At 35.6% G+C, this 14,618-nt stretch overlaps 2 protein-coding genes across 7 annotated transcripts; both read right to left on the reverse strand.

Annotated features, from left to right (window-relative positions):
* Positions 1–645: 645 nt before the first annotated feature.
* On the reverse strand, positions 646–6,173 carry LOC146531728 (uncharacterized). Of its 6 annotated transcripts, none has more exons than XM_085198204.1 (2): positions 970–2,920; positions 646–825 (listed from the first exon to the last, which is right to left on the reverse strand). In XM_085198204.1, exons 1-2 carry the CDS (start codon positions 2,837–2,839, stop codon positions 704–706), a joined length of 1,992 nt encoding a protein of 663 aa, XP_085054330.1. In that variant the 5' UTR covers positions 2,840–2,920; the 3' UTR covers positions 646–703. The 6 variants fall into 6 exon arrangements, 1 of the variants encoding a protein (XP_085054330.1); XR_014878790.1 differs by lacking the exon at positions 970–2,920 and adding an exon at positions 6,139–6,173 and having other exon boundaries at positions 661–825; XR_014878787.1 differs by lacking the exon at positions 970–2,920 and adding an exon at positions 6,046–6,169 and having other exon boundaries at positions 661–825.
* Positions 4,582–5,990, reverse strand: LOC146531729 (uncharacterized). Its single transcript, XM_085198205.1, has one exon. The coding sequence runs from the start codon at positions 5,973–5,975 to the stop codon at positions 4,584–4,586; it is 1,392 nt and encodes a 463-aa protein (XP_085054331.1). The 5' UTR covers positions 5,976–5,990; the 3' UTR covers positions 4,582–4,583.
* Positions 6,174–14,618: the final 8,445 nt, after the last annotated feature.

Consider the following 14,618-nt stretch of genomic DNA (forward strand, 5'->3'; position numbering starts at 1 on the left):
ATATCTTGAAGTCTGAAGATGTTACGAAGTCACTCTCTTTCACTCTCTTTCAGCGCTGACTTCTACCCGGCAATAGGCAATGTCACAATACCCTGCTATATTCAGGTGAAGCTATTATATAAAGTCGGTAGTGATTCTTCGATGCGAAATTTTGGAAACTTAAATGTATTAATATGTAAATTAGTAAGGAGGTAATGGATATAACATGATAAATAAGATTACATTTTTTAAAATTTAAATCGCTCGCTGCATCATTAAAACTCGAATATAAAAGGTGAAGGCATAAAAGATTGGATCGATTGATTTTCCTATTTTTTGTTAGCCAAAACTATTGAAAATCATTAATGTATTTATTTGTTGTTTGTGTTTATAAAGAAAATTCACGAAGCACGCTTTTCTATTTCTTCATTAGTAAAATACTTAGAGGGTAGTTAAAAGGCTCGTTCAACAGCTTCGAAAGCATGAGAAATCGTAGATATCCTATAGACCAAAGAAGAGAACGATAAAACAATGGAGTATACGCTACTTAACAATTTTTATATAATATATAGAAACAATTTATTTTCTAAATGTTTTAGCTATATTTAACTTATCAACATAGTTATGCAGTGAAAAACCTAGGTTTTAATAACTCAATAGAATGTAAAATTTGTTGTTGTTGCTCTTTATTTATGGCGTTCCGAGCGTGCCAATTCAGCACTAATCACTTCGCCAGTGTCACGTTGAATGGAAAACACACAAAGGAGAATGTACGGTAAAACAGATAATATAACGCAATAGGAGAATGCACGTTAAAAAGAGATCCAGCTAATATACTGCCTTCACCTATAAGTAAAAAGAATAGATATTATATATATACAAATATAACAATATATACATAATAAAGGGTTAGTACTAAGTAATATTTTACAAAATTGTTAGCTTATACTTTAATATTATTATATTTAATATATTTACATAAAAACTTACACAAAGGAGAAAATACAAACATTAACAAACATTGAACATTAAGGGGGCGGGGAACTATAAAAGGAAGGACATCATACAAGGGACGAATTAACTTGGGACATGTGAAAAGGATGTGGGAAGGGGAACCTTCATCCAGGCCACACTCACACAGTGAGTGGTCCCTGACCCTGATCTTAGCTAGGTGCACAGGTGTACTTGCATGCCCAAGGCGCAGTCGACAAATAGTTGATATAATCCTCCGTTTAGCAAATTTTTGAGAAAAGAACCAAGGTCGCCTTGGGATATTGGGTTGGATAGTAGCATAAAATTTACCTTTCTGAGATTTTGATAATTCCCAGAACTCAGACCAAGACACATCCAAATGAGTTAATGCAAGTGACAACAGATCCTGGGCCGAAATAAAAAAGTTATCTAAATTTCCACACTGGATGGCTAATTTTGCGCAAGAGTCTGCAGATTCGTTCCCACTGATTCCAGAATGCCCTGGAATCCATGCCAAAGTAACATCCAATCCCTTTAGATAACATGAGTACAGTTCTTCACGAATCCTTAAAATAATTGAAGACCTTAATTTACTACGAAATGGATTTCCCTTTATCGCCAATATACAGCTTAATGAGTCGGTACATATGACAGTCAGTTTAAAGTCATGGGAGAGTGTGAACCGGATTGCTTCTAACAAAGCAACAGCCTCACCAGTAAACACAGATGATTCGGGAGGACATTTAAATTGTAATATAATTTTGAATTTTGGTATCCAGCATGCTGCACCAACACAGCTTTCCTTAGAAAGCTTTGATGCATCTGTAAAGATGAGGACATGGTTTGAAAAATTTTCATTTACTATGGCTTGAAATTTTGTGTTGGTGTCAACATCTCCCTTGATTAGGCCAAGATTAGTGATGACAGTAGGATGGTGTACTAGAGCCTTATAAGGCGTGCGGAATAAAGGATTAGATGGAAAAGATGACAAGGGATGAGGAAGAGAGGTAAATTTAAGGAAACTATTGAGCAAGTAAGGGAGAGGCCTGCCTCGAGGGATGAGGTCCGCTAAATCAGATAGCTTAGACCATAGGGGATGGGAAGAAAGCTGTAACATTTTACCAACAAACCGATCAGATAGGAATTGTCGACGGATAGGAAAAGGCGGATCTACACATTCCACCTGCAGTGCGTTGGTGGGGGACGACTTCATTGCACCTATAATAATTCTTAGGCATTTGTATTGAATTTTATTGAGTTTCTCAGTAGCAACTTTGTTAAAGGGGTCTAAAACAAATAATCCATAGTCAATGTGACTACGGATTATGGCATTGTACAGTAGTTTAAGAGTATATGGATGTGCACCCCACCACACACCAGACACCGCTCTCAAAGCATTGATGCCGCTTTCACATTTTTTACTGATATGTTCAGCATGAGCAATTCCGTTCAGTCTTTTATCAAGAACCATGCCTAAGAATTTAACATTTTCTGCTAATTGAATAGTATTATTACCGCAAACTATTTGGAAATCAGGAGTTACTCTCTTTTTGGTAAACACTACCGCCCGGCACTTTGCTACTGATAGTGCCAAGCCATGATTGGAGAGCCACTGGTTTAGATAGTGCAAAGCAGTATTTAAACGATAAGTTATGTCCTCCACAGATTTTGAGCTGTAGTAAAGGACGATGTCATCAGCATACTGAAGAATGTTACAAAAACTATTGACAGACAATTCGAGGTCATGGGTGTATACATTATACAGCAGAGGACTGAGAGCTGAACCTTGAGGCAAACCTTGCCAGACAAGTCTGGGAGGTATAGTAAGAAGTGGATGCTTTACAGATATTGATCTACCGGTCAGCAGATTACATATGAAATGAGTCATCCTTGGCGGAATACTCAGCTGATGCAATTTTTGCCTGAGTACCGGAAGAAGAACATTGTCATATGCAGACGCAACATCTAGAAAAACATCAACCAAATACTCTCCTTTGGCATATGCTCGTCGAATGTCTGTAGTAAAAACACTGAGACTATCTGTAGTACTTAACCCCTTTCTGAAGCCAAATTGAGAGGGTGCTAAGATATTTCTGCTTTCCACTGTCCACTCCAAACGATTTTTTAAAAGCCGTTCCATAATTTTTGATAAAGCAGATGCTAGGGCAATGGGTCTGTATGAATTAGGGTCAGAGGGACATTTTCCAGGTTTTAGGATGGGAATAACAATTTGGGATTTCCAGGATTCGGGAATGTTACCTGATTGAAAGATGTTGTTAATCAAATTTAAAAAATGTAGCTTAGACTTCTCATTTAGTCTAGCAATAAAAGAGTAAGAAACACAATCCTCGCCTGGGCTAGTGTCTCTCAAATCCGTTAAGACATTATTGAGTTCCTCAAATGAAAAACAAGCATCCATTTCATCCGAAGATTCAAGCAGAGGGGATATAATTAAATCATGGGATGGAACAAAAGGAGGAGCCAGTTTGTTAGCAAAATCATTAAGCCACAAAGAGGGATTATTGGAATTGGGACTGGGAGCATTGTTAAGAGAACGACGAAATCTCTTAACATTAGTCCACACAAGGGAAGGAGGAGAACGGGGATCAAGGGATTCACAAAAATTGACCCATCCAAGTTTCTTCTTTTTCCCAATCATTCTTCTAAACTTCGCATCGTTACGTGCATACTCAATATAATTCTCCATAGTCATACAGACTGTGTACGACTCCTCAGCAGATGTTCGCCGAAGGACAGAATCAGAGCATTCCTGATCCCACCAGGGATTGAAATGCATCCAATTCTGAATGGAGTGTTTTTTTGGAATATGAGAGTCAGCTGCAGATACAATGGCAGAGATAAACCGATCATAGCAAAGAATGATATTCTCAAAATTACTAGACTCAGGAAGATTGTCAAGCATGCAATCCACAGAGTTAGCATACTTATTCCAGTTAGCTCTTTTAAGGTTATATTTAGGCAGAGCATTAGGGATGGGAGCAAGAGGAAGTCTATGGTACAAGGAAAGTAGAATAGGGAAGTGGTCACTACCATGGGTGGAAGGAAGAACAGACCATGATAGCTGGGAGGCAAGAGAGGGGGACGATAGGGAAAGGTCAATAGCAGTCCTTGGATTCTGGTTAGGAAGAACCCTACGAGTTGGTGAGCCATCATTGAGAATGCATAGAGATACATCATCAATCATGTCTACCAACGAAGGAGAAACTCCGTCACAGTAATAACACCCCCACAAAGTGTGATGAGTGTTAAAATCTCCCAGGACTAGCACAGGACTAGGAAGCGAAGAGATAACAGACTTAAGCTCAAGGAAAAGAGAGGAAGAGGGATGAGGAATATAGACTGATAGGAAGGAGATATTGAAAGCCCTCACGGCAACAGCATTAATCTGTTGGCTATGAGGGGGGAGAGGAATTAGGGAGTAGGGTGAGGAGTGCTGGATAAGGATAGCACTGCCTCCATACCCATCATTTCTGTCCTCCCTTAAACAGGAGAACCCCGGCACCCTAAAACGGGAACCAGGGACCAACCATGTTTCCGAGAGGGCAACAATGGCAGGTTTGTGCAGAGAAATAATATGAAGTAATTCATGCTTTTTAGCACGAATACTACCACTATTCCACTGCAGAATGGACAACGGCGCCATTGTTGAGAGTATTAAGGATATTGAGTAGGTTAGAGGCAACGTTGGACGGTATAGGAAGTTCATTGGCTGTTGAGATTATGCTTATGAGGGTTTTAGTTAAAGCAATCAACAGATCCTTACTAGATTCTGTTGAGCTGCCAACACCTTGATTAACACCTTCATTCAGAGCGCAGCCATTAGGAAGAAGTGAGGAACAATTTGCAATTATGGATTGGTGAGCCTGTCTGTCATATCCCTTTGCTAAAGGAGCGCGGGGACGAGGAGTTTGGAAAACAGTCTTGCGGTAAGATTTGTAAGGAGTGACTGGGGCTAGGACTTTTTGTGGTTGGGAGTATGAGTAAGTAGGAGGGGAAAAAAGTTGTTTTGCGATATCCGCATAGGATCGTTGGACAGGAGGGAAACGAGAGGATGCCTCCATATAGGAAATACATTCCTGTGACATTGTAATTTTTATGGATTGTTGTCTTGCAAACTCAGGACAATCTTTGTCATTAGCAAAATGCTTGCTATCACAAAACAAACATACAGACATTTCTTTAGGTATGTCACATGTATCACCACAGTGAGCTTGGCCACACCTGTAGCACCTAGGCTGAGACCTACACTGTAATTTAACATGTCCGAATCTACAGCAATTTAAGCACTGGATGGTAGGATATTTATATGGTTCAACAGGTAGGGAAGAATGATATGAGAAGACCCTTTCTGGCAACACTTGTCCACGGAATGTAACTACAACCGACTGAGTCGGGACCCATGTAGTCACACCCTCACTAACACACTTTCTGTTCAAACGTCTCGCTTTCAAAACCTGACCACATCCAGAGGGAAATTCCAAAGATTCAACCAATTCATCTAAAGAGAAGTCAACTGGGACCTGTCTTATAATTCCCATTCTTGAAATGTTGAAAGTTGGGATAATTGCCACATACTTACATAGACTAAGAATGGGGTTTGATAAAAAACAATTCGCTGCAGTAGCATTTGAGAATTGGACGCTAATTTTATTACGTCCAACATTTTTAACTCCATCCTTGGTAATATCAGTTATCTTATTTTTGTGTAGAAACTGACCAAATTTAATAGCTCTAATTGTTGTTCCAGCTGCAGGGTCAGGGGTTTCCCTTGACACATACACTAAGAAAGGGCCTTTGTCAGAATCAATATATGCTTTTGGGATATCAGATAGGGATGGATGGACATATAGGTTTTGGATAGAAGGTGTAGCGGTTGAGGGATCAAAAATAGTTTTTTTAATTAAATCATTGTCAGAAGTTGTGTCTCCACCTTGCCTTTTCCTGGAATATGATTGTATATCACCACCAGGATCAGGGGGATCAGGTGGACGATCAGGATCCATATTAAAACTAAATAGTCTAACCTACCTTAAATAACACTAATCTAACAAATAAAACGACACAAACACTCACTACAACCCAACACCTTCTTAATATAGATCTTTTAACAACTTGCAACTATTTTCACTTTAAAATAATATACTAAAATAAGATACTCTCACTAACACGTGTGTCAACCATAACAAACGTCAGCGAAAAAAGAATGTAAAATTTGAGAAAATTTTAGCAGATAGCTCGAACTGACACTAGTTTAGGGAACCTAGTGTCAAGACATCCCTGTTCAAACATTTTCGCTCCCCATTTTTCGCCAAATTTACAAGGTATTCCGTGGTGAGTAGCGGAGCTTAACGCCACTGAAATTTATTTTATTAATATTTTTTTAATATAATTTACAATTTCATTCTAAAAACCACGAAGGCTATTCTCGCTTGCATCACAATTTTCGTGCATAATTAACGTGCGCACTTAACCTATTTCCGCTTTAAAAAATCTGTTTATAAAACAACGTATTTCAACTATGAATTCTGTTGAAATACACACTGATTGTATAAAAAAATAGTATACTAGCTTTTAGCTACGGCTTCACTCACATGAGCAAACAGAAATATTTGAGAGCCGTATGTAACACATAAACCATTCTTAGGGTCAGAGTTTACTCGAATCGCAGGTATATATAGCCTTCGTAAACACTTCGACTATAAAACACCTTTTTTTTCCATCAGTAGATTCTGTGATTATCGCGTCGGATTCATTTGAAACTTTGCATACTTTATAAAGGATCGATGACAATGTAATAAGTCATATGATAATATTAATAATAATAATATAATACTTTATTGCACAAATAAGAAGAGAAAAAAAAATACAACTCATTAGAAACACGATATGATGATGGCCGCCATTGCACACTTGCAATGGTGGCCTTATCACTAAAAGCGATTTCTTACAGGCAACCAAAGAAAAAACGGAAGGATTAAATTTAGAAAAGAAGGCAGAAAGGTGCAAAAAGTACATAAAATATATAAACCAATATTCAGAGAACACAAAATAGTTTAATACATACATTTATACATACACTAGCGACCCTCTTGCGGCTTCGCCCGCTTATACTACTGGATTATTCATATAATGTATCATTTGCAAAGCACTTAAGATAATGTGAAAATTAATTAAACCCTAATGCAACCCGCATTTTCGTAGTTTCAATAAGGATTTTCCTATTGTTTTACACAGCAAGGATTTTTTAGTAGGTACCGTAATTTTAAATCTGTGCTACTAATCTTTTCAAGAACTTATTAAAATATATTTAAATGACTATATATATATTTAGATAGTTAAATGATTATTTTTAAACGGAAGAAATTATAAACAAAAACCTACCTACTAATAACTACTACAAAAAATGTGAAACCAAATATATCACGCTTAAATAATACATTCAACTCCAATCATCCAATACTATATATAGACGCAGGCGGGTTTTTTATTTTCGAGCTTGTGGTTAATGTTGAAGAGAGTATTCTGTCCCTGATGAAAAGCAAGCACTACGTGGCTGCCTGTGAGGAAAATTATATAGAATAGCATCGGCCGGGAATCAAACCCGGGCCGGCCGCGTGGCAGGCGAGCATTCTACCACTGAACCACCGATGCGTGTAAGGTAGGCGGGCGCGGCGGACTCGCTTGTATAAGCATAACGTCGCGAGGCGCGTTTCGCAGCAAGGATTTTTTGATATTGTAACAACTTCTAAAGTACTTATTAAAATGAAAAACAGTAAAAGACAGTTTTGATCTACATTAAATGACCAGCGTAACTAATATACTTATTTATATGCTGAGAGTAAGGGATAAGTGAAACTTGAGTAACATACAGCTGATGTGTCAACGGCGGGATGTGTTAACAATTAAATGCGTTTTTCTCTAAAACTATTCGCAATTTCGAAATTGAGTAAAAAGAAAATTTTATCTTCGTTTAACGTAGAAATTTAATTAAGTATTTTAAAGGATAAGGATTAATACCATTATGGAAAAGTAACCCTCACAATAAAAAATATATTGAAATTATTATTTTTAGACAGAAATATGATCACTACACGTTATTCTTAAAAGATAAGAATATGCTGTCGCGGAGTTTTTTGTAGATCTTATTAAGAGGAATAATACTCCAGTACATTATTTTCATGTAGTACTTACCATTAAAGCAGCGCATGCGCGAAAGTGTCTCAACGGGTAGGACTTTATATACATTTATCGTATTTATGTTAATTTACATAAGAATGTACAAATAATAAACTATATATAAACCTTCCCTGAGAAATACTTACTGAGAAATAATTTAGAAGAAGAAGAGTTAGAAAGTTCAGACAGACACGAAAAGCGACTTTGTTTTATAAGATATAGGAATAGGATACATATCTACATATATACATACATATCTACACAAATACCTACATACATATATACATACATACAACAATTAAAGATAAATACTTATACAATTATAATATTGTCGTTTTATAATATTGTCGATGATAAGTTCATCCCGATAGATATATCTTAACTAGAACCTTTAAAATTAGTGATTTGGTTTCTTTGGGTGTAGGTTTAGGTTTTTTAGCTTCGTTTCTCGGGAGAAATAGCTGGTTTTCAGGTTAGCTCTCTGAATATGTCATTTTATTAAAGTTTTACCCAATAATCTACTTTTAAAAAACAATTTACTTAAAAAGATCTAAGAGTGATACTCTCAAAATATAGGTAATCTTAATGTTTAATTCATTACAGAAAATTGAACTTAGACAGGCATTGAACCCATGCCCTCTAGCTTACTCATCGAATTCATTAAACTAATAAGCTAAGATTACATATGAAAAGCAAATTTCATTATACACTGTCGTGATTGAATAATATAACGAAGACAAACGCCCAATCAGCGGCGAAGTATACTTAGTTAATACTTGTTGTCATTTCTAAATGGCTACATCTCTAATTAATATATACGTATGTATATGTTAATTATATATATAGCTTTCTTAGTAGTATTACTTGAGGCCGTTATGGCGCAACGGCACGGGGTTTCACTGTAAAAGTGACGATTTTACGTTTGATTTCTACTCAGGGGAATGAAATATTTATATTTTCTCGCTCTAGTAATAACAATGCAATGTCTCGAATTCAGGCGGAATATAGGAAACGTAAACTTTTCAACTTCCATAAGTGTTGTCTGTGCGTTGCCTGTCATATGTAGATGTGGGAAACGGAAGTGTCTAAATGGGAACGAAGTGTTTGAAAACTAGCTTCCCAGATTCCCTTGCCTTTTCTGCTTAAAAAATCTAATTCATTAAATAAAAAAAATCATGCAAAAGATTTAAAAAAAACCACAACAGAATATGTCCGATCAAACTTGATACACATGGTCTAAAACACTCATATCAAATTTCATAATCCGATCCCTTGTACGTTTGTTGAATAAATTGTGTGTATCACATCTATATTATATTATTAAGGCTAAGATAGTTCAAGTACTTCATAAATTCATTATATACTATAACTTTAAGTTGATGTCAACAATATATTAATTTCTACACTTATTTTTACTTGGAAGCTTCAACGGGAAAGGGATTATGTTCGTTTCCCTAATCTAGCAAACGAAAACGACAGAAAACATCTAATATGAAAACTACCCATTTTATGCTTGTTGTTATCAGAGCAGAAACGGCGTTTACAGCCGCATGCCCCAAAACACAAGTAAAACTGCTATAATTTTACATTTTACAGTTGAAAATATAGGAATTTTTCAATTTACCAGTATGCCCTTAAAAGATGAGATTCAGAGATGTCACAGGGTGCGATCAATCTTCACGCTGAATATTTTTCGATTCCACCCGACGACGACGACGACGGGATTGGGACAAAACACGCTTCAAGAATTTTAATTCACACCAACCCTGAGATAACAGTGTTATTAGAGATGTGAACAGATTTCATAAGAGATTTATTGTTTTGTTTAATCGCGGAATAACTATTTTTACAATAACTATCTTTGTCTTTCAAATAAAATCTGTTTTCTTAGTAGCGCAGCTTATCACTGCTTTTTATCTCACTAATTAGGTATATAAAATACACTGTTTTACTTTATTTTTCTCAATATTGTAGTGAAGTTTGAACTCACGGTCATGGTCTGATATCACCTATCAAGCATTCTTTTGTTATTTTTTTGTAATTACTTTCTATATGTGTTTTTATTCTTTATTAATTTTTAAAATATTATTTCACATTAAAGAAACAAAAATACTTTGGAAAAACTTCACTATTGCCTCTTAGATCTATTTATATTTGTCCTAGGCTATTACAACTATTTTTAAAATGAAGATTTGAACCCTTACCTCTCAGAAAATGTCCAAGGGTTTTGACCACTAAGCTAAACATACTACCATACACAAGTTCAATGAACGTAGGTTAAAACTGTTATACGTTTTCTTAAAAACTATTTTTATTCCGTAAAACACTAGTAACGAAAAAAAGTAGACCTATAAATAAAAATAGACCTAGTGTCTGGCGTTCCGCTCTCCCTTGAGCTTGAGATACAAGGTGAAGTTAAAATCCTTCCTCCAGATTGAACCTAATCTCTGTCTCCATTATAATATATTCTTTACAAACCTGAATTACGCCGATTGCCTCTATCACAGTTCTATTTACATCACAAAGAAATCCAAAACTACTCTATCAAAAGGAACATTAGCAACATATTACCAAGTTCCGCGATAAGCTTTATTTTATTAGCGATTGTCTTAATCGACCCCCCATTCGCAAAGTTTCCCGCAATCGTAGGTAGGTAGGGCAGTAACGAGCCTTCCCTTAATGTGGATATTACCACAAATTTACGTGTTTTCTTCTGTTTGTTTGACTTGATTTGTATGCTTAGTGTATATTATAGTGAGGTAACTACATTAGGAAAAATATATATATTATATTTTTTGAATAATTCGGCGAAAAGTGGGAAATGGGACTGTTTTATATGGAGGGTCTTTACATTAGGTTCCCAGGTTCCGCTTGGTGAGGCCAGAGTGAACCTAAGAATAAAAAAATATATATTTACTGTATACATACCTATACTTGTCTTATCTTAACTATAGGGTTCTCTCTGGTTAAGAAAAAAAATGGTTGTCGTTTTTATAACCGTTATCTATTTTGGCACTTTCCGATCTACCTATATAATACCAAAACATAGAGCTCTCGTGCTACCCGCGTTATCGTATGCAGGCAGCAAATCAACATTTTTGCATGATATATGCGTAGGGCGTGGCTTGTAATTTAGAGGGAAATTCGGGGATATCGCGCTGACAGTGTATTAATCACTTTATGTCGTGTCGCCGGCAGACTGACGCGCTTCATCGGTGCCGACGGCTAGGCCGCCCAAGTGGGCTTTTTCCATATTTTGGGTGGAGAGGCCAGTCGTGGTGCAGGGGCACAAAGTATGACTATAAAATCGGCTGGTTGTGAGTTCGATCCCCAAATAAATTATTATTTATGATTATTTACATTTCTTCGCTCTGGTGGCAAGCCTGATGTTGCATTCCGTCACTCATCATGCAATGTTTCCAAAATTCGGCAGAAAGTGGAGTATGGAAATCTTTAGGAGCATAGAGTGCATTAAGCCTAGATTTCCTATGACTATCCTTATACGTACGGGATAGAGCGTTAAGCTAAAAAAATCGAACTGCTACAGAATTATAGCTTATTTCTTACATATACTTATTATCCAGAACCTTACAGGGTAGGCAGAGGGAATCTAGTGTTAAGACACTCTATTTCCCACTTTACGCCGAATTCTAGAGGAATTACGTGTTGAATGGCGAAACACAACGCCGCCTCGACACCAGAGCGAAGAATATAAATTTAAATAAGTATAATATATCCTCGAGTGAGGATCGAACCCCTGCGCCACGACTGGCCTCTGGAAAATAAATTAATAAAAAATATATAATACATAGGGCTAGTATTCTCTTATTGCTTACTATTCCGTTTGCCGATCTCACTTATGGTCTATGTAATATTACTCTAGTAAATATTCAACACACGTTCCAAAGGAAGTGAAACGAAAGAAGATTGGAAGGAGGAGCTAAAAATCTAAGCATTGTATTGTAAATAACTTTATCTTGAGTTCAATTGATGATAGTGTGAGGTCACGTTACGTATTGACTTTCTATATGTGTTTGTATCATATAATATAATAAAGTTATAAAATGTAAATGTTTATACAGAAAGATGTTTATACGATATAGCCGCGTGTGTTTAATTAAATGAGATGGCTGCGGATTCGATTCCCACTTGAAGGAACGAATTATTTTTTTTCTTTAATGTGGTAACAAATCAAAGAGCGGCGTTTAGTTTCGTAACTCTACACGTTGTTTAAAAAACTTGCTAAAAGATGGAAGACCTAAGTCTTATCCTATATCTTATAAAACAAAGTCGCTTTTCGTGTCTGTCTGTTGTTTCTAACTCTTCTTCTTCTAAACCACCCAACGGATTTTGATGCGGTCTTCACCATTAAGTCGAGTGTTTTTCGTAGAAGGTTTATATATAGTTTATTATTTGTACATTCTTATATAAATTAACATAAATACGATAAATGTGTCTGAAGTCCTACCCGTTGAGACACTTTCGCGCATGCGCTGCTTTAATGGTAAGTACTACATGAAAGTAATGTACTGGAGTATTGTTCCTCTTAATAAGATCTACAAAAAAGTCCGCGAGAGCATATTTTTATCTTTTAAGGATAACGTGTAGTGATCATATTTCTGTCTAAAAATAGTAATTTCAATATATTTTTTATTGTGAGGGATATTTTTCCATAATGGTATTAATCCTTATCCTTTAAAATACTTTATTAATTTTCTACGTTAAACGAAGATAAAATTTGCTTTTTACACTATTTCGAAATTGCGAATAGTTTTAGAGAAAAACGCATTTAATTGTTGACACATCACGCCATTGACTCATCAGCTGTGCCGACTAAAGTTTTACTTATCCCTTACTCTCAGCTTATAAATAAGTATATTAGTTACGTTGGCCATTTAATGTATATCAAAACTGTCTTTTACTGTTTTTTCATTTTAATAACTTTAGAAGTTGTTACAATATCAAAACATCCTTGCCGCCCCGCGACGTTTTGCTTATACAAGCGCGTCATGAGCAGTCATCATAGATGCATTCTATTTAATTTTCCTCACAGGCAGCCACGTAGTGTTTGCTTTTCATCAGAGACAGAATACCCTCTTCAGCATTAACCACAAGCTCGAAAAAAAAACCCGCGCGCTATAGAGGCATAGCAACAAAGATTTAGATGCGTCTGCACGTATTGGATAATTGGAGTTGAATGTATTATTTCAGCGCGATATATTTGGTTCCATATTTTTTGTAGTAGTTATTAGTAGGTAGGCTTTTGTTTATAATTTCTTCCGTTTAAAAATAGTCATTTAAATATATTTTAATAAGTACTTGAAAAGATTAGTAGCACAGATTTAAAATTACGGTACCTACTAAAAAATCCTTGCTGTGTAAAACAATTGGAAAATCCTTATTGAAACTACGAAAATGCGGGTTGCATTAGGTTTAATTAATTTTCACATTATCTTAAGTGCTTTGTAAACATACATTATATGAATAATCCAGTAGTAAAAGCGGGCGAAGCCGCAATAGGGTCGCTAGTAATAGTAATAAATATAAGCGTCCCTTTCCTAAATATCCCTCAGTCTACTCTGTTAAATGTATCCTACAACAATAAATCGTAAATAAATAATTAACTTACCACGGTTTCATAAAAAAGAAAATAGTAATAACCCCCACATATTATATTTCCCGAGAGCCGAAGCCAACTTTCAGCATTTATCAGAGCGTAATCTAACAACGTTGAACAGAACTTAATCTGAACTTCACAACACAGTGCAAACTTAACTAGAATTTTTAATCAGGTTACGTTATCTTGGAAAATAATTAGTATTTAACGTCTCGCCAGCTTCGACGGTACCAGCTCTAATCAGACATGTAATGGACCCTGGAAATGGTTCTCGATCCTTAATTTAATAGTTATCTTGGAAGTCGGTGCCAGTGAAGAAAAAAAATAATGTTAAGAAAAAAATACTAAATGTAAATACACCGAACAAAACCTGAATGAAGTCCAAAAAATACCCATGTTGGAACCGAAGTAGTAAAAAGTTATAAAATTATCAATAAAGTACTTACCATTTTTTCAAATTGTCTTTATTCGATTTAATTGAAATATTATTTTCTATAAATATTTTTTTATTTAAGTTTCTGCGCTTAAGTATACCTTTGAAATCGGTTCTAATTGTTTTAAAATATTTTTAATTTCTTTTAGATCAAATACAATAAAGCACTTTTATACTAATACTAGCAACCGCCAGCGGCTTCGCCCGCTTAAACTACACAATTATTAATTCAATATACTGAATTAATTTATGTTCTAATATTTCATGTTTGCAGCACACTTAGTGATTTCTAATATGCACATTTCAATAACTTTGGTACCGTATTAGCGTAATTGTTATAAGAATTTTGAATGGTTTAAAAGAATGCAATCTACAGTACCTACTATTTAAGATCAGTTATAAGATTTTTTTTGTAAATAT

Source organism: Heliconius melpomene, chromosome 15 (assembly GCF_056956725.1).
Source record: "Heliconius melpomene rosina isolate 202511_hmr_F chromosome 15, ASM5695672v1, whole genome shotgun sequence".
NCBI lineage: Eukaryota > Metazoa > Arthropoda > Insecta > Lepidoptera > Nymphalidae > Heliconius > Heliconius melpomene.

What these genes read in the sequence shown, in the direction of transcription:
- LOC146531728 (XM_085198204.1), bottom strand. Translation starts at nt 2,839, where the DNA reads ATGACTCATTTCATATGTAATCTGCTGACCGGTAGATCAATATCTGTA. An exon ending in GTTTGTATTTTCTCCTTTGT is followed by an intron (nt 826 to 969) that starts GTAAGTTTTTAT and finishes TTTTACTTATAG; the next exon opens with GTGAAGGCAGTATATTAGCT.
- LOC146531729 (XM_085198205.1), bottom strand. Translation starts at nt 5,975, where the DNA reads ATGGATCCTGATCGTCCACCTGATCCCCCTGATCCTGGTGGTGATATA.